Below are 25,647 nucleotides of genomic sequence, written 5' to 3'. Positions count from 1 at the left end.
AGAAAACAAAGTACCTTCTCTTGGTTTGACTCCAGGTTACTATATGTATTGGCTATATAACAGCTATCCAAATAATGTGCTAAATATTATATTCACAAGTCCATACATCTTAAGAGAAGCTATGTATGTTAGAAGTTTTGGTTCTGAAACCATTTCTAACATGCTCATAAAATCATGAAATAGAACATTTATTTCATGAAAAATTTAAAAAGGAAACTGTTAAAGAAACAAAGTTTTAGAAACTGAGGATCCCAGAACTGTACGTTAGTAAAAATGAATTAGACATCTGCATTTTTATTTAATTTATAAATATCTGGCCATATTTGAGTTTACATAAATGCACAACCTGTATGTCTGGCTCTAGGTGAGTGATCACACCATTGTGATTATCTGGGTTGTAAAGATCTTATTTGTACAGTTCTTCTGTGTATTCTTGCCACCTCTTCTTAATATCTTCTGCTTCTGTTAGGTCCATACCATTTCTGTCCTTTATTGTGCCCATCATTGCATGAAATGTTCCCTTGGTATCTCTAATTTTCTTGAAGAGATCTCTAGTCTTTCCTATTCTATTGTTTTCCTCTATTCCTTTGCATTGATCACTGAGGAAGGCTTTCTTATTTCTCCTTGCTATTCTTTGGAACTCTGCATTCAAACAGGTATATCTTTCGTTTTATCCTTTACCTTTCGCTTCTCTTCTTTCCTCAGCTATTTGTAAGACCTTCTCAGACAAACATTTTGCCTTTTTCCATTTCTTTTTCTTGGGTGTGGTTTTGATCACAGCCTCCTGTATAATGTCACAAACCTCCATCCATAGTTCTTCAGGCACTCTATCAGATCTAATCCCTTGAATCTATTTCTCACTTCCACTGTATAATTGTAAGGGATTTGATTTAGGTCATACCTGAATGGTCTACTGGTTTTCCCTACTTGTTTCAATTTAAGTCTGAATCTGGCAAAAAGGAGTTCATGATCTGAGCCACAGTCAGCTCCCAGTTTTGTTTTTGCTGACTGTATAGAGCTTCTCCATCTTTGACTGCAAAGAGTACAATCAATCAGATTTCGGTATTGACCATCTGGTGATGTCCATGTGTAAAGTCTTTTCTTGCGTTGTTGGAAGAGGGTGTTTGCTATGACCAGTGCATTCTCTTGGCAAAACTCTATTAACCTTTGCCCTGCTTCATTCTGTACTCCAAAGCCAAATTTGCCTGTTATTCCAGGTGTTTCTTGACTTCCTACTTTTGCATTCCAGTCCCCTATAATGAAAAGGACATCTTTTTGGGGTGTTAGTTCTAGAAGGCTTTGTAGGTCTTCATAGAACTGTTCAACTTCAGCTTCTTCATCATTACTGGCCAGAGCATAGACTTAGATTACTGTGATATTGAATGTTTTGCCTCGGAAATGAACAGAGATCGTTCTGCCATTTTTGAGATTGCATCCAAGTACTGCATTTCAGACTCTTTTTTTTTTTTTACTATGATGGCTAGTCCATTTCTTCTAAGGTATTCTTGCCCACAGTAATTTGGAAAACTCAGCAGTGGCCACAGGACTGGAAAAGGTCACTTTTCATTCCAATCCCAAAGAAAGGCAATACCAAAGAATGCACAATTGAACTCATCTCACACACTAGCAAAGTAATGCTCAAAATTCTCCAAGCCAGGCTTAAACAGTATGTGAACTGTGAACTTCCAGATGTTCAAGCTGGATTTAGAAAAGGCAGAGGAACCAGAGATCAAATTGCCAATATCCGTTGGATCCTCAAAAAAGCAAGAGGGTTCCAGAAAAACATCTACTTCTGCTTTATTGACTATGTCAAAGCTGTTGACTGTGTGGATCACAACAAACTGTGGAAAATTTGTCAAGAGATGGGAATACCAGACTGCCTGACCGGCATCCTGAGAAATCTGTATGCAGGTCAAGTAGCAACAGTTAGAACTGGACATGGAACAACAGACTGGTTCCAAATCGGGAAAGGAGTAAGTCAAGGCTGTATATTGTCACTCTGTTTATTTAACTTATATGCAGAGTACATCATGAGAAACGCTGGGCTGGAAGAAGCACAAGCTGGAATCAAGATTGCCGGGAAAAATATCAGTAACCTCAGATATGCAGATGACACTACCCTTATGGCAAAAAGCAAAGAAGAACTAAAGAGCCTCTTGATGAAAGTGAAAGAGAAGAGTGAAAAAGTTGCCTTAAAACTCAACATTCAGAAAACTAAGATCATGGCATCCGGTCCCATCACATCATGGCAAATAGATGGGGAAACAATGGAAACAATGACAGACTTTATTTTTTTGGGCTCCAAAATCACTGCAGATGGTGACTGCAGCCATGAAATTAAAAGACGCTCCTTGGAAAAAAAGCTATGGCCAACCTAGACAGCATACTAAAAAGCAGAGACATTACTTTGCCAACAAAAGTCCATCTAGTAAAAGCTATGGTTTTTCCAGTAGTCATGTATGGATGTGAGAGTTGGACTAAACGAAAGCTTAGCACCAAGGAATTGATGCTTTTGACCTGTGGTGGTGGAAAAGGCTCTTTTTAAAAAATTAATTTATTTATTTATTTTAGTTGGAGGCCAATTACTTTACAATATTGTAGTGGCTTTAGCCATACATTTACACGAATCAGCCACAGGTGTATATGTGTTCCCCATCCTGAAACCCCCTCCCACCTTCTTCCCTATCTCATCCCTCAGGGTCATCCCAGTACAGTGGCCCTGAGTGCCCTGACTCATGCATCAACCATGGATTGGCAATCTATTTCACATATGGTAATAAACGTGTTTCAATGCTATTCTCTCAAATCATCCCATCCTTGCCTTCTTCCAGAGTCCAACAGTCTGTTCTTTATATCTGTGTCTCTTTTGCTATCTTGCATATAGGGTCATCATTACCATCTTTCTAAATTCCATATATATGTGTTAATATACTGTATTGGTGTGTTTCTTTCTGACTTACTTCACTCTGTATAATAGGCTCTAGTTTCATCCACCTCATTAGAACTGATCCAAATGCATTCTTTTTAATAGCTGAGTAATATTCCATTGTGTATATGTACCACAGCTTTCTTATCCATTTGTCTGCCGATGGACATCTAGGTTGCTTCCATGTCCTAGCTATTGTAAAGAGTGCTGCGATGAACTTTGGGGTACACGTCTCTTTCAATTTTGGTTTCCTCGGTGTGTATGCTCAGCAGTGGGATTGCTGGGTCGTATGGCAGTTCTATGTTCAGTTTTTTAAGGAATCTCCACACTGATGGAGAAGACTCTTTAGAGTCCCTTGGATGCAAGATCAAATCAGTCAATCCTAAAGGAAATTAGTCCTGAATATTCATTCGAAGGACTGATGCTGAAGCTGAAATTCCAGTACTTTGGCCACCTGATGCAAAAAAACTGACTCACTGGAAAAGACCCTGATGCTGAGAAAGATTGAAGGCAGGAGGGGAAAGGGAGGACAGGGGATGAGATGGTTGGATGGATGGCATCACTGACTCGATGGACATGCGTTTAAGCAGGTTCCAGGGGTTGGTGATGGACAGGGGAGCCTGGCGTGCTGCAGTCCACGGAGTCGCAAAGAATCGGATACGACTGAGGGAGTAAAATGACTGAATCCAGGTGAGAGAACACGATGATACCAGAGAAGCCTAAGACTTAGCAGGAAGAGAAGAGGGAGAAAAGCCCAACCCGACCAACGAGTTAGCAGGAGAGAAGCGGGTTCCGGCAACCATAAACAGAAAATTGAAAAGCCCTCTTCGCGGCTCTGTAACTCGAATTTGGGGAGGATGCTACAACCAAGGCTAGTGGGTGCCCATTTCGCTGAATGCGCGGACAGCAGGCACTACCACCCCTCGCCCCCCAGGGTGACTATTTCACAGAATCCTCAGCCCTGCCCCCTTCCCAGGGGTCCTAAAAAAAACCTAGAATTGTCCATCAACGTTAGTAATATCTTAGATGGCTCAAGCCCATCCTCGGTTCAAAGTGCATTCAGTAGTGTACGGTCCTCCCGCCCTAGAACACTGGTGGTTTAAGACTGTGCCGCCGCTCCGATCTTTCTGGCCAATCAGGAGACACGTCCTCCGGCGCGCTCCTTTCCTGCCCCGCCCCCTCCCGTCTCCATGGGAACGTTCTGAGTGTCCAGTCCCAGGCCTGAGGCTTTGGTTTAGCTGAAACGGGCTGGCAGACATTGTTTGGACGGAGTATTTGAGTTGGTCCCTTTTCCTCTCCAGAGGCTCCGTAGGTGACGCGGACTCTCAGGAGCACCGAACCAGAAGCAGACAAGGACGAGAAGAGCTGTGGCGGAAGAGAGAGGGCCAGGTGTCGAGAAGTCGCTCAGGATTAGAAATCTCGGACTCCAGTGTAGGTGGGTCCTTCACAACCGCCCTCCCCACGTTAAAACTGAAAGGGAAGTAGAGAAGAGGCAGAGGCAACTTGGATCCTCGGGCCGGGGTGCTCGGGGCTGGGAGGTGCTGAGACGGAGGTCTGGATGCGGAACAGAGGCCGCCCGTGTCTCCGCGGCAGGAGCAGAGGCCCTGTGGATCCTGCTCTGCAAGAACAGTTTGTACGTCTGAACCCGGAGCTTCAGATTTACAAACTCTGGCGGCCCTTGGTGCCTAGAGGGGAGTGCAAACCTGTCCTGCTCCTGGAACACCATGAATCAGTTTTCTCTCTAGAGAAAGAGGGCTCTTAACTGTTTATCATTTTCTCCAGGGACCTGTGATCAGTAAGGGTGGACCAGAGTGTCAAAGACTAATGCCCCCATTTTACAGGTGAGGAAAGTGAGGTCCTAGAAGGTTTAGAAGTTTGGTCTTTTTCAGAGTTCTGTAAGTGGTTGGTGGGATTATCATCACGTCGTGGAAGCCCTAGATCTGGGATCTTCTGCTGAGACTCTCTACTCTGATCTAATAGTAAATCCAATATTTATGTGTAAGAAGTGGGGCGGGAGAGGATGATGGAATTAACCTTTCTACTTAACTGACTGAACAAAATTTTAAAAATACTTTTAGAGGCTTTTTAAGTGTGCTGTTATTCCAATTGTTTTTATTTTTCTTGTTAATAATAAACTAGGCAAATTTTGATGCTCCGAGAGGTTAAATTACATGGAAAGCATCTGTATTCCTGGAGAGACTAAACTTTGAGATCAAATTCTGTTTTCATGCCCAGGCTAGAACTGTACTTTTCTAGATATTCATAAATGAGGTCCTGAGTGCAAGTTCATATAAGTTTCCTTTCTGTTCTTTGAAAGGGCACAGAAATGTTCTTGGGCTCTTTCTGACATCTTTCTGGGAGTTTTGGGGTCACACTCAAATCTTAGTGCATGGGGATTGTAGTGAGTTTGGGAATTTCAAGTCATGCCAGTCTTTTATTCCTCCTCTCTCCTCTCTCAGCTCAGCCTTCTCAACACTCCACCCTTCCCTAGAAAAGGAGCACAAAGGAGGAAAGAATGGTCACTCTTTCCCTCACAGTCTGATCCCGGGTGAGTAGGACTGTCTTCTCTTATTTATAAAATGCCCCTGACTTCTCCATGGATAGCAGGAGTAGAAGTGGCAGCACGGATGGACGGACCAGACTGAGTAGAACATGTTCCTCGTTCGCCTGGGAAGCTTTCAAGCCTCCTACACAGCAAGCCCCTGCTTCCCGCCCAGGGTCTTTTCTTGACATTTACTCATTGAGCCAGCCGACCATTCAGGTCTACTATATAATTCATACTGTCTTTGATGCCCTGAGATAAATAAATGTCAGAATGTATTTCCTTGCTGCTGCTGCTGCTGCTGCTAAGTCGCTTCAGTCGTGTCCGACTCTGTGTGACCCCATAGACGGCAGCCCACCAGGCTTCCCCTTCTCTGGGATTCTCCAGGCAAGAACACTGGAGTGGGTTGCCATTTCCTTCTCCAATGCATGCAAGGGAAAAGTGAAAGGGAAGTCGCTCAGTCGTGTCCGACTCTTAGCGACCCCATGGACTGCAGCCCACCAGGCTCCTCCCTCCATGGGATTTTCCAGGCAAAAGTACTGGAGTGGGGTGCCATCGCCTTTCCTTAACCTTGGGCAAATACACCGCATGAGGTTAACAAGAATTTCTAAAGTTACCATATGTTAAACAGTGCTGGAATGAGTGGCAATTTTAAGTAAAAGACAGAAGCAGGTACTCAAATTTGAATTATTATTATGAATTGGAAGATATCATTCCAGCAGGAAGACCATCATTTAGTCTCCGGCAGAATATGAGGGGCTTCCCTGGTGGCTCAGCGGTAAAGAATTCGCCTGAAATACAGGAGCTGCAGGAGCCGCAGTTTTGATCCCTGCATCAGGATGATCCCCTGGAGGGGTAAATGGCAAACTATTCCAGTATTCTTGCCAGGAGAATCCCATGGACAGAGGAGTTTGGCAGGATCAATCCATAGCGTCACAAATAGACACGACTGAAGTGACTTAGCACACATGCACATGGAAAGATAAGTATATATAAAAAAGTTCGAATCATGGTAGATAGGCTCCATGAGGGCAAAGAATGTTCCCAGTATCTAGAACAATGCCTAGCATATAGTAAGCACTCAATGAATAGCTGTTGAATATGTGAATGGCTGTTATATGTTTCATTTTTTTCATTTAACATATGAAGTGGACATTTTTCCAAGTATGTTTTGGTAGCATGAGTTTTAATGGCTATACAATCTTTCATTCCAAGTGTATACCATGCTTTATTTAAATTTTCTTTTATTGGGAAAAACTTAAGTATTTCCCAATATTTTGCTATTATAAGCAACTTCCAATAAATATTCTTATAATTTATCAAGTGTATTTCTATTTCCTCAGGATATGTTCTAGGAAATAAGATAATAGAGTCAAAGAATACAAACATGTTTTAGGCTTTTAAAAAACTTAAGTTCTTTTTTAGAAATATTGCATAAACTAACTGGTACAACCATATAATGAAAGATCTTGTGTTGCTGAACCTTTACCAGCATTGAATATTATTTTTAAAATTTAGCCTTGAATTGCATCTTTTCAGTCTTTATTAAGATTGATCATTTTAAACATATACTTCTTGATCATTTGGATTCCTTCTTTGATAAAACGACTGGACATACATTACCTTTTTTCCTATTGATTTTTTTCCCATATGATAAAAGGTGTACTTTGTATGTAAAATGCAGCAACCATTTGTTGTATGCTGTAAGCGTTACTCTAAGTTATCTGTCTTTTACTTTTAAGGACTTTGTTTATATAACTTAAATTTGCATAAAGTGAATCTCATTTCTTTTTATTTATATATATAGTTTTATACTTTGAAAGTTCTTCATCCCAAGTCTAATAATACATAATTACTTCTCAATTATTTCTTATGGTTTCAAGTATTTTTACAATTTAGCTCTTAAACCTATCAGGTATTTATTTTGGTGTGAGAAAAAAATACAAAGAATATATGGAAACATATACGTGCAATTTAAAATACAATGATAGCATGGGTACCCACCATATAGACCAGCAAATACTTTTAAAAGCCCCCTGATAAGCCCGCAACTTCACTCTTCCTTCTCCTAGAGGCAACTGATACCTTAAATGTTGTGTTTGGCATTCCCCAGCTTTTGTGTGTGTGTGTAGTTTTAACTACCTATGTCTGTATCGCTAAACAAAATTGTTTAGTTTTGCCTATTTTTAACATTAGATAAATGGAATCCTGTATATATTTTGTGAATGGCTACTTTAGCATAACGTTCGATTTTTACAGTGCAACCATGTCGATTCATGTAACTGTAGTTTATTTTCACTGCTGTGTACTATTTCACAGTATAAAAAACAGCTTATTTATCCAACATAAATTGTGCCTTCTGGATTATTTCTGTTTTTGCTACTACAGCAGTCATACTCTAAATGCTTTTACACACACCCTCTGGTATTCATAATAAAGTTTCTTTAGGACACAAGCCTTGTAGTGGAATTTCTAGGATGTTGAACTCCCTTACAATTGCTCATAATTTTCAGTTGATTTTCTTGGACTTCCCAGAAAAAAACAATCACACCCACTACAGATCATTTTGTCTGCTTGCACTAGCAAATGCTTTCATATTAATGGCTGTAAAATAGTGAATTTGTAGTATCCTTGTTTCCAATTTTAATGGGAATGCCTTTATTGTTTTACCTTTGGATTTGAACTGTTTTTGCATGTCTTTGTTTTGGTAACTTGCTTTGTTTGTAGCTTTAAATGAAGGACCAATGTTGAACTTTAAGAGATACCTTTTGGGTGTTGATTAAAATAATTATATGGCTTTTCTTATTCGACATTATGATTATGGCTTATAACTAATAGATTTTCTCTTATGAACCTTCCTTTGCTTTTTTGGAATGAGCCACCATTTCATCATGCTATAATATACTTTGGTACTGTACCAGATTACATTTTCCAAAGATGGCCATACCTATAATTTATCCTATCCTTCATGCTCTTTCTACAATATGACTTTCACGCTTCTGACCAAAAGATGGGATCTATGACCCCTCCTCTCAAATCTGGCTGGGGTGAGTGTGTGCCTCAGCCAATGGAGAACAACATTGGAGAACACTGAAGAACAACGGAGAAAACCACAACAGCAGAAGCGATGCTATGTGACTTCCCATGCTAAGTCATTAAAAGGATGCAACTTTTGCTTGCCCGTCTCACTCAAGAAACTTGCCACCATGTTGAGAGGTAGCTCAGGCCACAAGAAAGGACCAAGTAGAAAGAAACTGAGACAGCCACCCTGAGAATGAATCCTTCAAGCCTATAGATGACTGCAGAGCTAGCTGACAACTCCACAGAATCTCATGAGAGGCCCAAATCAGAACTGCCCAGCCAAGCCTCCCTTAAATGTCTGACCTAGAGAAACCATGAAAGATGATAATCACTGTTTTAAGCCACTCAATTTTGAAGTAACTAGTCATGTGGCAGTAGATTATAAATACAGGTGTTGCTGAATTTTATTGACCTTATATTTTACTTTATTTACTTCTGAAGCTTGTCCGTATTCATTAGTAATATAAATCTATAGTCTTGTGACTTTTGCCATCTTTCTTGAGTTTATTAAAATTTTGATAATTTTTTATATGCCTTGGAATAATTTAATAGAATCATATAATCTGCTCTTTGAAAATTTGAAAGAATTTATTTAAGGAAACTTTTGGGTTGTTATTGTGAAAGTCACATGTCTTCAATAACTTAACCAATTTGTTTCAAAATATCTGTTCTGTTCATGGCTTTTCCCTTTTCTTGGGGCCATATCAAAAGGTTTCCAGGAGAAGATAAATTCCCATCCAGATTTTCAGATTTATTTTCTATAGAATTATGGAAAGTGCCCACCTAATATTCAGTTAAACTTTTATCTATTGTTTTTTCACTAATCTCATTTCTAACTTTTTTGTTTGTGCCCACCCCTTTTGCTTTTTTTTGTTGCTAGTCAGGGATTGATATATTTTCTTGTTAATATTTTTCTCACAAAGAACTGGCCCTTGGATTCATTTAACAGTGGTAAATGTTTCTCAATTCCAACACTTTATTTTACTGACTTTGTAACGTTAACATTTAAATGTTTAACCCATCTAGTGTTCTCATTGTATATGCTATCAAGTTGGAATCCAACTTTATTTTTTCTCATATAAGCAGTTTTACCACTATCTAATATAAGTAATCTATTCTTCCTTATTTGCTTTTTAATACCATCTTTATTGTTAATAAGTTTTCATATATAAACAAGTACATTCCTTACTCTTTGAATCCTCAATTCCATTCTACTGGCCTATTCTGATTTTACTGCTGCTGTTTGTTGATATGTTGATATTTGGGAGGACAAGTGTTCCTTGGTTTACTTAAGTCTTTATGGACTTATTTTCCCTCCCTATAAATTTTAGGGGGAAAAGTATATTCCTCAAAAAATCCAGCTAGAAATTTGACTGGAGGTATATGAATTTGAGTCATCACATCCAAGAACATGCAGGCATGCTTCTTCTTTTATTCAGATAATCTTTTTACTACTTCATTGGAATCTGAAAGTTGTCGTCAAAGATAAAATTTTTATAAGATAGCTTTTTTTTTGGCTGTTGTGAATGATATCTTATTTCCTGGTAATTGATTGCTGCTATCATGATGCTTTTGCTTTATCTTGTCTGTTAATTTTGCTGAGCTTGCTCATTAATTTATGGTTTATCCATATACTTTTGTTTTCCTAGGTAAATGACCATAATATATGCAGATAATGACATTTTATGTTTTTTCTTCTAATCCTTGTGCTTATCTCTTTTTCTTTTCTTCTAGTATTTGTCAGAACCCTTAGTACTATTTTGAAAGCAGTGGTGATGGTGTATATTCTTATCTTGTACCATCATAAAAGGAATACATATACAATTTCTCCATTAAGCTTATTGTTTGATGTGGATTCTTAGTATATAATCTTTACGGATTTAGGTAGTTTCTTTTTATTTCTAGTTAGCTAAAAGGTTTTTTAGGACATATAGGTGGTAAAAATTATTATCTTTAGTACACAATTTTTCTGCATCAGTTGAGATAATCATGGTTTTCTTATGTAGTCTATTACTAGAGTGAATTATGTTGATTAATTTTTCATGTTGAACTGTTCTCCATTCCTGTTATAAATTATGCTTTATCATGATGCACAGTTTTCATATATTTCTGAATTAAGTTAGCTAATATCTATTTAGGACTTTCTACATATTTATCAAACTTAAAAATGGGCCTATAGTTTTATTCTTTTGTATTGTTCTTAGCAGGTCTTGTAATCAAGATTACACTGACCATATAATGAGTCAATAATTTTCACTTTCTATTTTCTAAAATAATTTGATTGTAATAGTAATTAAACATTTAATCAAATGTTTATTTAAACATTTGCTAGAACTCAACTAGAAAACTCTTTGGGCCTGTGATTTTTGGGAAGAGAGAAAGAACCCTGGCTGCCATTTCAGTTTCCTTAATACTTACTGGTCTATAATTATATATTACTCTTAAAATCTGTTTTGGCATTTTATATTGGCATTGTGTACTTTACTAGGAATTTGTCCTTTTATATAGATGTTCAAGTGTATTTGCAGACAGTTCATAATGCCCTTGTCTTATTTAAAAGCTTATACCTGTGGTTATTTCCTCATTTTGTCTTATATTTTGTTTGTAATCATCTTTTTAAGAAAATCAAACTTGCAGAGATCTGACTTCTTAAATTTTTAAAAATTTATTTTTTTAATTGAAGGATAATTGCTTTACAGAATTTTGTTGTTTTCTGTCAAACCTCAGCATGAATCAGCCATAGGTATACATTATACCCCCTCCCTTTTGAGCCTCCCCCCATCTCCCTCCCCATCCCACCCCTCTAGGTTGACACAGAGCCCCTGTTTGAGTTTCCTAAGCCACACAGCAAATTCCCTTTGGTTATCTATTTTACATATGGTAATGTAAGTTTCAGTGTTACTCTCTCCTTACATCTCACCCTCTCCTGCCCTCTCCCCATGTCCATAACAAAGCAAAGCAGCAGTGGAGAAACAGACATAAAGAATTGACTTCTTAAATTTTTAAGAGTATCTTTTGACTTTATGCATTTTCTCATCATCTGTTTATTGCACCTTTGACTCTCAGCTTTATTCTCCATTTCTAAAGTTTGCTTATTTTTTTAAAGTGGGAGGGTTTCTGTTTTCCAAGTTTTTGAGTTGAATGCTTAGGTTGATTATATGTAGCCATTCTTATTTCCTTTAAGTACTTTTTTATTTGAATCTTGAAAAGTTGATATGTAATTATTACTCAATTCAAATTTTTCTTATCATTATATTTTCCTTTTAAGGGCTATTTAATATGTTACTTGGGTTTTTATTGTTAATAGTTCCTAATTTTATTACATTCTATGTAAAGAATGTATTTTGCATTATATTAATCCTTTGGAATTTATTTAGATTTCTTTAATGGACCACTACATGGCCAATCTTGTAACAGTATTGTAGGTGCATGAAAATGTGTTTTTAGTGTTTCAGAAGTAAAGAGTTCAACACAGATAAAAATAACTAGCGTAGTGTACTGTCTAGTCTTTATATTGAGTTCTTTGGTTTTGCTTGATCTATCATTTTCTGAGAGGAGTGTATTAATATCCATAATTACCATCAATGATGTATATATCTCCTTGAACTTATGATAATTGTTACTTCATACGTTTTGAAATTTTATTTGTGGATGCAATTTAACTATTTTGGATACTTTCTTACTATTTATTTGAAAGTGAAAGTGAAAATCGCTCAGTCGTGTCTGACTCTTTGTGACCCCATGAACTATACAGTCCATGGAATTCTCAAGGCCAGAATACTGGAGTGGGTAGCTGTTCCCTTCTCCAGGGTTACTAATATATAAAAACCTATATTTCTGTTCCTTATGGTATTTTTGCCATACATTTTTTTATTGTGATATAGTTTATATATAACTTTATATTAGTTTCAGGTATACAACATAATGATTCTACATTTGTATGTTGTAAAATGATCACAATGTCTAGTTAACATCTATTGCCATACAGTTGCAAATTTTTTGCTATAAATTTTATCTCAGCTGAAATTAGTTATTACAACTTTCTTTTGGTTCATATTTGTGTGGAATATGTTTTTCCATCCTTTTATTCCCATCTTTTTTCTTTTTAGTGTATCTCTTCTAAACCACATATTTTATTTTTTTTTAACCTACAAATCTGTGTCTTTAATCTGTGAGATTGAGCTATACTATTATTTTTACTATTATATGCCTTTCCTCTTTTCTGTTTTCCTTTGAAACAGGTTGTCTTCTGTTCTTGCTTTATTTTTTATAGATTCTACTATGGTTCTTCTGGTAATTGCTCTTAAAACCCATGTTGACTTTTATTTACTCCTATTGACTTCTTAAACTTATATCTAAGTCATTTTTCTAAACAGACAAGTACTTTGGCACACTCTCATGTCCCTTTTGGAGAAGGAAACGGCAGCCCACTCCAGTGTTTTTGCCTGGAGAATCCCATGGACAGAGGAGCGTGGCAGGCTGCAGTCCATGGGTCGCAAAGAGTTGGACACAACTGAGTGATTAAACCCCCACCACCACGTCCCTTTTCTCTTATCTCCCACTCATCAGTGCTCGTATTGCCAAGAACTGTAGGGTAGGTGTAGATGTGCTCTCTTTTTCCTTTTTTGCTCTTAGATTTTGTTTTACGGTTTTTACTTGTTTTATGATAACAATAAACTTTACCAAGGCATTTGATCATCTTTCCTTATTATATCTCATGCAGCCTTTCCTGGATTTGTTTCTTTTCTTAAATGACTTACTAGAAAAATAGGTAAGTGTATATGTTTAAAGCATATTTAGGTTGACTCTTAAAGAATATAAATTACTAATATATGTATGGAATCAAAATCATAGAGGACAAAATGGGAGGAGATGAAAAAATAAAAACTAAAGACAGGAACGGATGGAAGAATTTTTTAAAATAATAAGATTTTAGAAATAAGTCCAAATATACTAGTAATCACAATAAATGAACATGGATAAAACTTACCTATAAAAAAACTGAGTCATAGAGAGTTGATGAAAAACATGATCTTGCTCTGTGCTATTTACTGGAGACCTAGCTAAAGTAATGCCATGAAAAAGGTTAGATGTATTAATCATGAACAAAACATGTAGCTAAGAATGTGTTTCAAATTATATATAGCAAAACCTGACAAAATTATAAGGAATCAAAATTTCAAAGACTTAGAGAATAATTTTAACATCTTCTTGAAAAGGACCTTAAAAGAAAAATTTAATTATTGGAGAGATAACTATGTTTATGGATGGGAAGACAAGAGGGCTATCAAGTTTACATATTGTGGGGGAGGTTCATTTATATAGAAAAGAAAAAACTGAGATTTTCAAACACTTTGGAGAAATAGTGAATCTTGGTTGGTACCGGAAAAGCAACAAAACTGAATCTAGGACACTTGTGCAAGAAAGTAAGGATGTTTTCAAACACTAGAAATGGTCATGTCACAAGAACTTGAGGCCAACCTGAAAGAATTCCCACTAGCCTAAGATGAGAGAGGTTTGAATATCTAAAAGTAAAATGACTGCAATTTGATTGAAACACATCAAATATGTAAAAATCAATGAATTCATAAAAATGCTTAAAAGCAAAACAATTCAAATCATACTAGTCACATTTGGTGGTTACTTTGCCCCAATCTACCATCTAACTACTCTACAAATTAATTTTCTTAAGGGGGTAGTTTGGGAAATAAATATTTATCCTGACTTTTTTGATTGGACTACATTTCAGGGTAACCAGAAAATTTGTGATGGGACTTCTTTAGAAGAATTATAGCTTATATGTGTACAAGGGATAGAATTAGGAAATCAATTTACAATGTTTAATGACATAACATATCTAAGAAATGATCATCATTTACTTGCGAAACTTTAAGTGAAAGATTTATGGGAAACATTAGAAAGGAAGGTCGGAACTTGAAAGCACCTGAACCCACTACTTAGTAAATTTAGCAGCCCTCAAGTATTGTAACAGGAAGTGTATAACAGAAATACACTACAGAATACACTTTCCAGAATATACTTCTGGAAAGTGTATTCTTTCCAGAAAAAAAAAAAAAAGAACTTTAGTCTTCACAGGCTTCTGGAATAAAAGAACCAAGTACCAGGAATGGAATAAAGAACAAGTTCAAACACCACAAGGAAACAGTTAGCCAAATTATTGATGTGGATGTCCTGTAGAAGCGCTGTTTATAAACTGTGGTCCCTGGAACAGCAGCATTGTCATCCCATGGGAATTTATTACAAATGAATCTTGACTCCTACCTAGGACCTAATAAATCAGAATCTCTGAGGATGATGCCCAGGAAACTGTGTTTTAGCAAGTTCTCCAGGTGATTCCGATGCTTAATAAAGTTTGAAAACCGTTGTTTTACAGGATGAATGTCTGGGTTTCTTTAACAAATCAATGGTGTGATAAATTTTTTTTAAAAGGTAAGAGGTGACTTACAGAACAAGAAAGATTTAAGAAACACAGTAACCAAATACAAATTGACCATTTTTGGATCCTGACTTAGACAATTCAAATAACAAATACTTTTACATTAGAAAAATTAAATATGAAGTGAGTGTTAGATGATATTATGTAATAGAATAGTAATCTTGTTAGGCAATTACCTTTTTTAAAGTCCCTATCAGTTAATGAAAGATACATATTGTACTATTCCTGAAATAATTACATGTGAAATGACCTTGTATTTGGGATTTTCTTTAAAATACTCCAGCCAATAATAATAACAACAATAATAGTAATGGGGGAAGCAGAGGATTAAAACAAGATTCATAAACATGTTGGTAATTATTGAGTGGTTATATGGGACATCATTTTATTGTCCTCTTTATTACTCATGACTGTTTGAAACTTTCCATACTCAGTTGTTACCAATATAAAGTTGGAGAAATTCTGACAAAATTTTAATTCTGGTTGGTGGTACTCGAAGGGCAATCATTTCATTTCTCATTAAATGACTTTAATGTGATCTTTTCCCTTTGATTTTACTTCATGTAATATTAATATTGCAAAGCCTACTTTATTTTGGTCTACAATTTTCTGTTAGATTATCCTGTCTTTTCATGTTTAATCTTTTAGGATTCAGTAATTTAGAGTGTGTCTCTTTTATGCCGTATGCCTCTATATTTTAAAACTATTTTAGTATCCTTTTGTCTATTAAGAATTTTACTTGCCATCTTAATTTATCCTTTATATAATTCATTTTTTTCCTCTATAGACTTCTACCTACTAATTTTGAATGTAGGTATTCAGCTTTTAACTTTTCTAGTGGAGGAAAGTGTTTCAACATATTTTTTAAAGTATTTTCAAGAGAAGTCTTATACTGTTTTTGGTAAACTGAAATACACATGCCTTGTGGGTCTAATTTCTAGAAATGTATTTTCTAGAAATATTTCAAGTGAGTGTTCCATGATGTATTTAAGAGAGTTGTTTACTACCATATTATGATAGCCAGAAAAGTGGAAATAATCTCAATGTCCATTAGTATGGGAACAGTTAAATTTTAGGTTCAGGATGGGGAACACATGTATACCCGTGGCAGATTCATGTTGATGTATGGCAAAACCAATACAATATTATAATTAACCTCCAATTAAAATAAATAAATTTATATTTAAAAAAAGAACATTATAACATGAAATGCTATGCAACTTTTACAACAATGCATTAATCATGTTTTTCTGCATAACAAATTATATGTAGAAGCTTTTTAAAATAACAAACATTAATTATCTTACTCAGTTTCTGAGTCAGGAATCTGGGAGCATAGCAATGTGGTTCTGGCTCAGGGTTTCTCATGAGCTTGCACTCAAGCCAGCAGCAGGACTACAGTTCATTGGAAGCCTTCACTGGGGCTGGAGGATCCAATTCTAAGATGGTTCTCACATAGCTATTGGCAGATACCTCATTTCTCACTGACGACAGAAGGCCTCAATTCCTCACCACATGGGCCTCTCCACAAGACTGCCTAAGTATTCTCACGGTATTTTAGGTAGCTTCTCCCAGAGTAATTGATCCAAGAAAAAGGCAAGGAGGAAGAAAAGTGAAAGTCGCTCAGTCATGTCCGACTCTGCGATCCCATGGACTATACAGTCCATGGAATTCTCTAGGCCAGAATACTGGAGTGGGTAGCCTTTCTCTTCTCCAGGGAATCTTCCCAATCCAGGAACTGAACCGGGGTCTCCTGCACTGCAGGCGGATTCTTTACCACCTGAGCTATCAGGGATGCACAAGGAGGAAGATGTAGTGCCTTTTATGGGCTAGTCTTGAAAGTTGCACACCATGGCTTCCCCTTCTGTATTTTTTTCTATTCATCAGAACTAAGTCCCTAAGACCAGGCCACATTCAAGGAGGTGGGGATTTAGGCTCCACCTTTTGAAGGGAAGCGTAGCAAATAATTTTTGGACAAAATCAAATAATTTTGGACATACTTAAAAACCACCACAAAAAACACAGGCCTATATGTCCTGAAATGGGAAGTTGTACACTACACATTACCTGAAAAAGCAAACTGCAGAATTATGATTTCTTTGTTATGAAAAAAACATTAGTGGGGTATGTATGAAAATAAGGTCAGAAAGGACACAGTGAAAATAATAGTGGTTATTTCATAAGTTATTTGTGGAGGATAGACTTAATTTTTACTTACATTACTTTAGCATTGTTACAATTTTTATGAACTTACTTTCAGTAAAAGATACTAGACTCTTAATCTCTAGTATATGTTAAAAATAAATTCTTAAATCTTTCTTAAAATGACAGTCAAAACCAGTAACAACAGACTGGTTTTTATATACTGTACTTTTTAAAAAGTGAAGGACCAGTGAGTTCATTTATTTTTCATACTGACACCAGTTTGTCAGTTTCTGAGAATCCCAATTTGTATGTGTTAAGTAGACTTACTGTCTTTAAAATTTTTAGCATTTATAAACATTTAAAAAATAAAAAGCACTGTATTTTTTCATTCTTGAATTCATATTTGTGATTAATGTTTCACTTTTGAGGCATGGGCTTTTATTTAGTTTATTTGGAAAATGGTATCTGGGTGGTATATTTTGAATCCTTGAATATTTTAGTATATCTTCCTTTTGTCCTTCTATATTAACATCATATGGCTATATGTGGAAATCTTGATTTACCACCCTTCACAAGTTGTTTTTAACTTCTCTCACTTTTGCTTAGGCGGTAAAGCAGCAGTAGGCCTGTGTTAAAAAACCACTACTTTGTAACTACAGGACCTTGTAATAGTTACTTAATCTTGCTGAATTTTAGATTCCTCTTTCCTTTAGTGTTGATAATAATACCTTACCGGATTGTTGTGATGATAAATGAGATAACGTAGCCTATTTCACATAACTGCCCCTAACTGCTAGATAATATTTAGCTGCTGCGATGATTATAATTTTATGATGATGACAGTTTAGTTTTCTTCATTTTATTGTAATCTCCTTAAAAGTATCTATTTCTTTTATTCTTAATATTTATTGAACATTTTAAATTTAACTTTACAATTAAGAATATGTCATCAAAGAAATAAAATGAATTTGTTACATAACCAACTTATGATCTATTCTACTAAAATAATTATTTTTAGACAGAAAACATGCATTTATCCCTTCAACTTTCTAAAACTGCATAATAATAAAAAACCAAGAAATTTATGACCTTACAGTGATGAAACTGAAGAGCCATCAGCAAATGAGAAATTTCAACAAAAACCTGGATGGCAACAGTGATAGTGATAAGAATGGCAAAAACCTGGATGGCAACAGGAATAGTGATAAGAGCCATTTAGGGCTAAAGATGTTACATCCCAGAGTACAGCTGAGTAATACAGACAAGAAAGGAACTGATGAGCCCTGTGAACTTTGGAGAAGCTCAAATCCATACATCATTTGGGGCAGAAGGCCAGCCATTAAAGACCACCCTAAAATATTTCTAGAGAGGAAAGAAAAAGTTGCCTACAAAGGAATTACAGTTTATTTTTTTTTTTTTTTAAAATCAGTCTTGGCAACAGTAAAAGCTTATAAAACAGTGAAACAGTTTTAAGGAAAAATATTTTCACTCTAGAATTCTACACTCAGCCACTTGTGAGGGACAGAAAGACTTCAGGTATACAGTGATTCAAATGATTCTTGGGTATCTTTCCTAGTAACTATCTTTGGAGATTCTCCTTTGAAGAAAACCTCACCTGTTTCTCACCTTCGCTTTTTTCAGTGGCTAAATAGTGTAATGTTCACAGGCTTGATTGAACTCACGTTGTTATGTGCCTCCCAATTAATGGAGTAAATCACAAAAGAGGAAGAGTCGTGTGATTTTGAAAATGGAGCACTAAAGAGTAGCAGGCCCTGACTGGAGCAGGAAGATAGACTTTCCAAAATAAAAGGGGTGGGCAAAGGAATGAGACACCTGATAAAACAAATTACATAAAGCCTTTTAAATAAATCAAGAATCTGAGGACAGTAAACTTATCAAGTGAAAATTAAACAGGTAATCCCCCCAAAAGTTTATAATCGTATTCAAAATTATACAAGTGCCGCTTACTGATTTAACCAGAAAATTAGCAATAATGCTATAGGAGGATGAAAAGTAGAGGTAGGAAGTAAATAGATAATGTCTAAAATGACCAATCATGAAGCGATATTGTTACAGTTGGCACACAGTTCTTTTTCAAAGTGTGTAGACCTGGATCCTAGCTGCAATACCTCCAGGTTCATGATCTTGGGAATTAATCTTTTTCAACCATTATTTACTAATGTTTCTTATGATGGTGATGGTATTCAGTGATTGTACACATTATTTAACCACTTGTCCTATGTCTCGTCTCACTTTTCTTGCTTTTCTTCATTTTTAGAGTTACTTCTTTTTGGTTTACCACTATGTTACATGCTGAATGTTTTTTCCTTGTCCATCTTCTTATTTAGATTGCTTCCTGGAAAGCTAATCTTCAACCAGATGGCAGTAACATTTGAAGATGTGACTGTTATTTTTACTTGGGAGGAGTGGAAATTCTTGGATTCTTCTCAGAAAAAGCTCTACAGAGAGGTCATGTGGGAGAATTACACAAATGTCATGTTAGTAGGTAAAGTTTTCCCAACTCTTAGGGAATAAGGTTAGTTTTTTTCTGGGACCTGTTTTGTTGAGTATTTTGGTTCTTTCTGATTGCTGTATTGAGGTAAAAGAGATTCTCAAAAATGGGTCTTAAATCACATGAAAAATAACAGATAAAGAAAACAAGGTATCTTCCAAAACATTTTGGCTATGTAATTAATAGGTGTCTGTGATTATTTGTGAATATTTTCTGGATTACACATAAAGCACAGATTTCCACCTATAATTTTGTGCAGTCCTAAATTTGTTCTCGCTTCATGTTCTATTTGTAGGAGTTAGCTTTTGCTATATAACAAACCACCCTAAATTTAGTAACTTAAAACTTTGTTATGTTTCATGATTCCAATTGGTTACATGGATCTTCTATCAGGAGTGACTTGACTGGGGCTAGATGGTCTAAAATAAAGCTGAATAGCCTGACTCACATGTCTGGCAGTTGGTCAGTATCAGTGTTATAATGGCCATGTGTTGACCATATGTCTCTCTTCAAGGAGGTCAGCCCAGGCTCATTTTGTGATCACAGGACTATCAAAATCAGCAAAAGAGACCAACCCCAATGTACAAGTACTTTACAGATTTCTGTTTGTCTCACTTTTGTCCCAGTGGCCAAAGCAAATTATAGAGTCAGTGTGTAAGAGGAACACCCAAAAATGTAAATAAGCAGAGAGTTGTTTGTTTTTTTTTAACACAATCTACTACACTATTTTAGAGCAAAAAAGAGAAACAGGTATTTTATTTCTTATAATAATTTCCCAAATAGAGTAATCTAATTGAATCTCAGTCTTTAAGATGATTTCCATGCAGCCAATCACTTTCTTTTTTATTTCTAACAGTACTTGGTAAGTAGTATAGATGCTCAAGGTATGTTTATTGAATGAATGAGTGAAATGAATACATCTATGAATGAATAAACAAATGAATTTCACACCCAAATACGGAGCAGTCTAAGTCATAACCCTTCTTTCTCACTTGTGAGAAATTATGTATTCCTATAATTCTGGGGCTTGTTGACTGAGATACTTGGAAATTTTTAAACATAGCTCTCATCTTACCACTGGATTATCTGCTTATATTTTAGGAAATTGGAAAGAGAGCTGCAAACCCCAGGAAGAAAGATTCAGATATTTAGACCATGAAAATCTTTCCTGCTGGCAAGGCTGGAAGACTGCCAGCACTCCGATGTATGAGAATAAAAACTATGTGGAAATGGTTCAAGGTATAGATTCCAAAGACCTAAAGCAGCAACACCTTTCTCACTATCAAGAATGGTCAACACTCGCCACACAAGTAGCAGCGTACGGGAACTATGAACTGACTTTTGAAAGCAAAAGTCCCAGGAACTTAAAATATACCAAGTGTATACCTTGTCAGTCCTTAGAAAGGAAACACTCTGAAGATGATGGTAGAAAAATCTATGTGAGTGATTCATGTGGTTTTCAAGGACTCAGATACCCTGTGGGCATATCCAGGAAAAATCTCTCTCTGGAAAAAGAACAGAAGCTCATGCGTCAGCATTCTATCCCAGGACAGGAAGCCTTTCCAGAGTACATTGGGGAGATATGCCAAAATGACCTGCAGAAAGGCTCTATGGAAGAGAAATACTGTGGATGTAAAAAATGTAAAGAAATTTATTACTGGAACTCACAGTGTGTTCTCCACAAGAGAAATCAACTTGGAGAAAAGTTCTATCCATGCTCCATCAGCCCCACATGCTTCCCTCAGAGATCAGACCTATACAGACATCCAAGAATCCACACAGGTAAGCAGCTGTACAGATGTGACGAAGTTGCCAGTAACCTTAGTCAGAGCTTTGGTGTTCACTTTCATCAGAGAGCCCACCCAGGGGAGGTACCTTATATATGTAACCTGTGTAGTAATAGCTTCAGTCAGATCCCCAGGCTTCACCATCATCAAAGAGTCCACCTGGAAGAGAAACGCTATAAGTTGCAGTGTGATAAGGACCTCGGTCGAAATTCATTGCTTCACATTCACCAGAGACTTCACATAGGAGAGAAGCCTTTTAAGTGTGATCAGTGTGGTAAGAGTTTTAGTCGGAGTTCAGTACTTCATGTACATCAGAGAGTCCACACCGGAGAGAAACCATATAAGTGTGATGAGTGTGGTAAAGGCTTCAGTCAGAGCTCAAATCTTCGAATTCATCAGTTAGTCCACACAGGAGAAAAGTCCTATAAATGTGGTGACTGTGGTAAGGGCTTTACCCAGCGGTCAAATCTTCAGATCCATCAGCGAGTGCATACAGGAGAGAAGCCATACAAATGTGACAACTGCGGGAAGGACTTTAGTCACAGCTCAGATCTGCGCATTCATCAGAGGGTCCATACGGGGGAGAAACCCTATATTTGTCATGAATGTGGGAAGGGCTTCAGCAAGAGTTCAAAACTTCACACTCATCAAAGAGTGCATACTGGAGAGAAACCCTATAAATGTGAACAGTGTGGTAAAGGGTTCAGTCAGCGTTCACATCTTCTCATTCATCAGAGAGTCCATACTGGAGAAAAACCCTATAAATGTGATGACTGTGGAAAGGGCTTTAGTCACAGCTCAAATCTTCATATTCACCAGAGGATCCACACAGGAGAGAAGCCTTATCAGTGTGCTAAGTGTGGTAAGGGTTTCAGCCACAGCTCAGCTCTTCGAATTCATCAGAGAGTCCACACAGGAGAGAAAACTTATAAATGCCATGAGTATTACAAGGGGTTCAATCAGAATTCACATCTTTACAATAACTGCAGAAGAGAAACCTTGTAATTCTGTTCATTTTGTTGTAACAGCTTTAATCAAAGCTTCTCTTTAAGCCTAGTAAATGCTGCTGGAAAAAAGTGCTATAAATAACCCAAATAATCCCAAGCATCATTTAAAATTTCCTCTAATTCCTACTAAGAATCATTTGCTTTAAGAAGAGATGCTTAGGACAGTATTTTAAAGTTTTTTCTTTTTCTGCTGCTGCTGCTAAGCTGCTACTGCTAAGTCACTTCAGTTATGTCCGACTCTGTGTGACCCCATAGACGGCAGCCCACCAGGCTCCCCTGTCCCTGGGATTCCCCAGGCAAGAAGGACACTGGAGTGGGTTGCCATTTCCTTCTCCAGTGCATGCATGCATGCTAAGTCGCTTCAGTCTTGTCCGACTCTGTGTGACCCCATGGACAGCAGCCCACCAGGCTCCTCTATCCACGGGATTCTCTAGGCAAGAATACTGGAGTGGGTTGCCATTTCCTTCTCCCTTTCTTTTTCTACATTGCAGGCAGATTCTTTACCAGATGAGCCACAAGGAAAGCCCTTGTAATACTAAGTTTTCTTTAAAAGGAACAAATAGCAAAAATGTAGAATGAAAATAATGAAAAAACATTTAATTGAAAATAAAAGGGGGCTTGAATAGAGAAGTCATAATTTTCTTGGAATGTTAATGTACAGATTTATTTCAGATCTGATCAAAATCCTAATGAGATTTGAAATTGAAAAAAGTATTCTTTTTCCTGAAAAAAAGTTTAAGAAAAATAGGTATTAGAGAAGAGCAAAGACAATTATAAGAAAGATTAATGAGATTGCCCTAACATATAGTAAATGATACGTGTGTGTTTGGTTGTTCAGTCGTGTCCGACTCTCTGCAACCCCATGGACTGTAGCCCGCCAGGCTCCTCTGTCCATGGGATTCTCCAGGCAAGAATACTGGAGTGGATTGCCATTTCCTTCTCCAGGGGATCTTCCCAACCCAGAGATCGAACCCAGGTCTCCCACATTGCAGGCAGATTCTTTACCATCTGAGCCACTAGAGACAAAAATACATAATAAATGATATATTGAAGTTAAAATATTGAGAACTTGATGATACATTTGAAAAAAATGTTTAGAATGCTCAGTTATTATTAACTAAAAAACAAATCAGTGTGTGGATTACATATGTGTATATAACAATGCTTAGATGCTTTACATATGATAAAAGATTTATGAATAGGATTATTTGGTAAGTGGTGCTGAGAAAATTATTTAACTCTTTGGAGAAGAATAAAATTAAGCTTTCGTCTCATGGCCAACATCATATAGATGTTGATCTAATATGTATTGATTAAAGCACAAGTTTTCAAACTGTGTTCCATGAAACTGTATATGGTTTCATGAAGTCTGCTTCATCAAAAACAAATCACAAGTTAACCCCATCCGTTTCTTCTGATTTGTATTCAATATTAGACCAAGATTTCATTTTCTCTTTTTTTTAGAGGAGGTTCTACCACTTTTGAGACTTCCCTGGTGGCTCAGACGGTAAAGCGTCTGTCTACAATGCGGGAGACCCGGGTTTGATCCCTGGGTTGGGAAGATCCCCTGGAGAAGGAAATGGCAACCCATTCCAGTCTTCTTGCCTGAAAAATCCCATGGACGGAGAAGCCTACAGTTCACGGGGCTGCAAAGAGTCGGACACGACTGAGTGACTTCACTTTCACTTTCCTATCACTTTAAACATAAACTATTTATAATTCACTGAAGTGTGTTTTATATAGTTGAAAACACACACTTTTTTAAACTTTGATGAAATGGAACTCAGAAATCTGACCACATTAACAAATTTTAAACTATAGGTTAAGAACATACAGGAGGTAAAACAACAGGGAAAATATTTGCTATGATTATGGTAGTTATAAGCTTAATTTATAAAATTAATATAAGAGATGGACAGCTAGCTTAAAAAATAGCACAGGACATCAACAGATTAAAGCGGTGTGTATATGTGCACTCAGTCATCTCCAGCGTTTTGCAACCCCATGGACTGTAGCCCACCAGGCTCTTCTGTCCATGGAATTTTCCAGGCAAGATTACTGGAGCAGGTTGCCATTTTCTTTTCCAGGAGATCTTCCCAACCCAGAGATCAAACCCATGTCTCTTTTTGTCTCCTGCATTGGCAGGTGGATTCTTTACCATTAGCGCCATCTGGGAAGCCCCTTAAAGCAATGAAATACCATTTTTTAAATTAACAAAAATTATAAAAGCTATTTTTCAGTGAGTACAGAATGATTGATACTTATATACTGCTTATGTTGAGAGTAAATTGATAGACTTTGGAAAAGCTATTTGGTGAATCATAAGCCTTAAAATCATTATTACTCATTCTCCTACAGTGATTTCATATCTAGGTATATATTCTATGGAAATAGTTACCTACTATTAGGGAAATCCTATTTGCAAAGAGCAAAGCTCTACTTATTTCATACAAAAAGTGTTACATAACATTATGTTTCTGAATCTCACCAAAACAACAAAACCCACTGGGACAGAAGCTTAAATATGAGAACTTGCTCTAGAAAGCCATTAGACAATGAGGCTACTCTTTCAAGAACTTATTTTTGTTTCTCTTTGGTTATCCACTCCTCTACAGACTGACTTCCTATTTACTCACTGTGTGCATGCTTATAATCGCACCACACCCTTGAATATACATATATTTTTTTCAATTTTTTTGCCCACCACTAACTTATAACTTCTTTCTGGTCTCCAGATTTCTGAGTGGCAGGGAGATGATTGGCTCAACTTATCATTACTACCTCCTGACAAGTCTTTTAGTCTGGGCCAAACCATAGGCTAGTAGGTAAGCCTTTGGTTTGGCTAGCTTTGTTCAGATGTTAACTCTGGTGTTTTCAAACATGCCCAGGGATGAACTGATAAGGTATATAATTGTGATTAGCACTGATGTTCAATTAGGTTTCTCCAGAAAGTGGTGGGTCTGGGCCAAGCATTCTGAACTACATTAGAACACACACACAGATAAGTGTTCAAGATATTCACAGAAATATTTTTATGCTGTCCTCCCCCCCAAAATAGGTGAAAGGTCAAATTATGATGCATCTACATGATGTAATATTATGCAGTCATTAAAACTTATATTTTCCAAGAATGTTGTAAGGATAAGGATATACTTATGGTATTAAGAGAACAAGTACAAGATATATATAG

The 25,647-nt window shown here is 36.7% G+C and overlaps 1 protein-coding gene across 6 annotated transcripts; it reads left to right on the top strand.

The window, feature by feature from the left end:
• Positions 1-4,110: 4,110 nt before the first annotated feature.
• On the top strand, positions 4,111-22,741 carry ZNF214 (zinc finger protein 214). Of its 6 annotated transcripts, XM_006049726.4 has the most exons (5): positions 4,111-4,361; positions 4,709-4,767; positions 5,386-5,474; positions 19,500-19,657; positions 20,765-22,741. In XM_006049726.4, exons 4-5 carry the CDS (start codon positions 19,531-19,533, stop codon positions 22,453-22,455), a joined length of 1,818 nt encoding a protein of 605 aa, XP_006049788.2. In that variant the 5' UTR covers positions 4,111-4,361; positions 4,709-4,767; positions 5,386-5,474; positions 19,500-19,530; the 3' UTR covers positions 22,456-22,741. The 6 variants fall into 6 exon arrangements, with proteins under 6 accessions (XP_006049788.2, XP_006049789.2, XP_044785387.2 ...); XM_006049727.4 differs by lacking the exon at positions 4,709-4,767; XM_044929452.2 differs by lacking the exons at positions 4,111-4,361; positions 4,709-4,767; positions 5,386-5,474 and adding an exon at positions 17,356-19,065.
• Positions 22,742-25,647: the final 2,906 nt, after the last annotated feature.

Source organism: Bubalus bubalis, chromosome 16 (assembly GCF_019923935.1).
Source record: "Bubalus bubalis isolate 160015118507 breed Murrah chromosome 16, NDDB_SH_1, whole genome shotgun sequence".
Classification (NCBI taxonomy): Eukaryota; Metazoa; Chordata; class Mammalia; order Artiodactyla; family Bovidae; genus Bubalus; species Bubalus bubalis.
Note: the sequence above shows the minus strand (reverse complement) of the source record. Positions and strands in the feature narration are given on the sequence as shown.

Coding starts and splice junctions, on each gene's coding strand:
- ZNF214 (XM_006049727.4), top strand. CDS start 19,531: ATGGCAGTAACATTTGAAGATGTGACTGTTATTTTTACTTGGGAGGAG. Junction 19,658..20,764: donor CACAAATGTCATGTTAGTAG/GTAAAGTTTTCC, acceptor CTTATATTTTAG/GAAATTGGAAAGAGAGCTGC.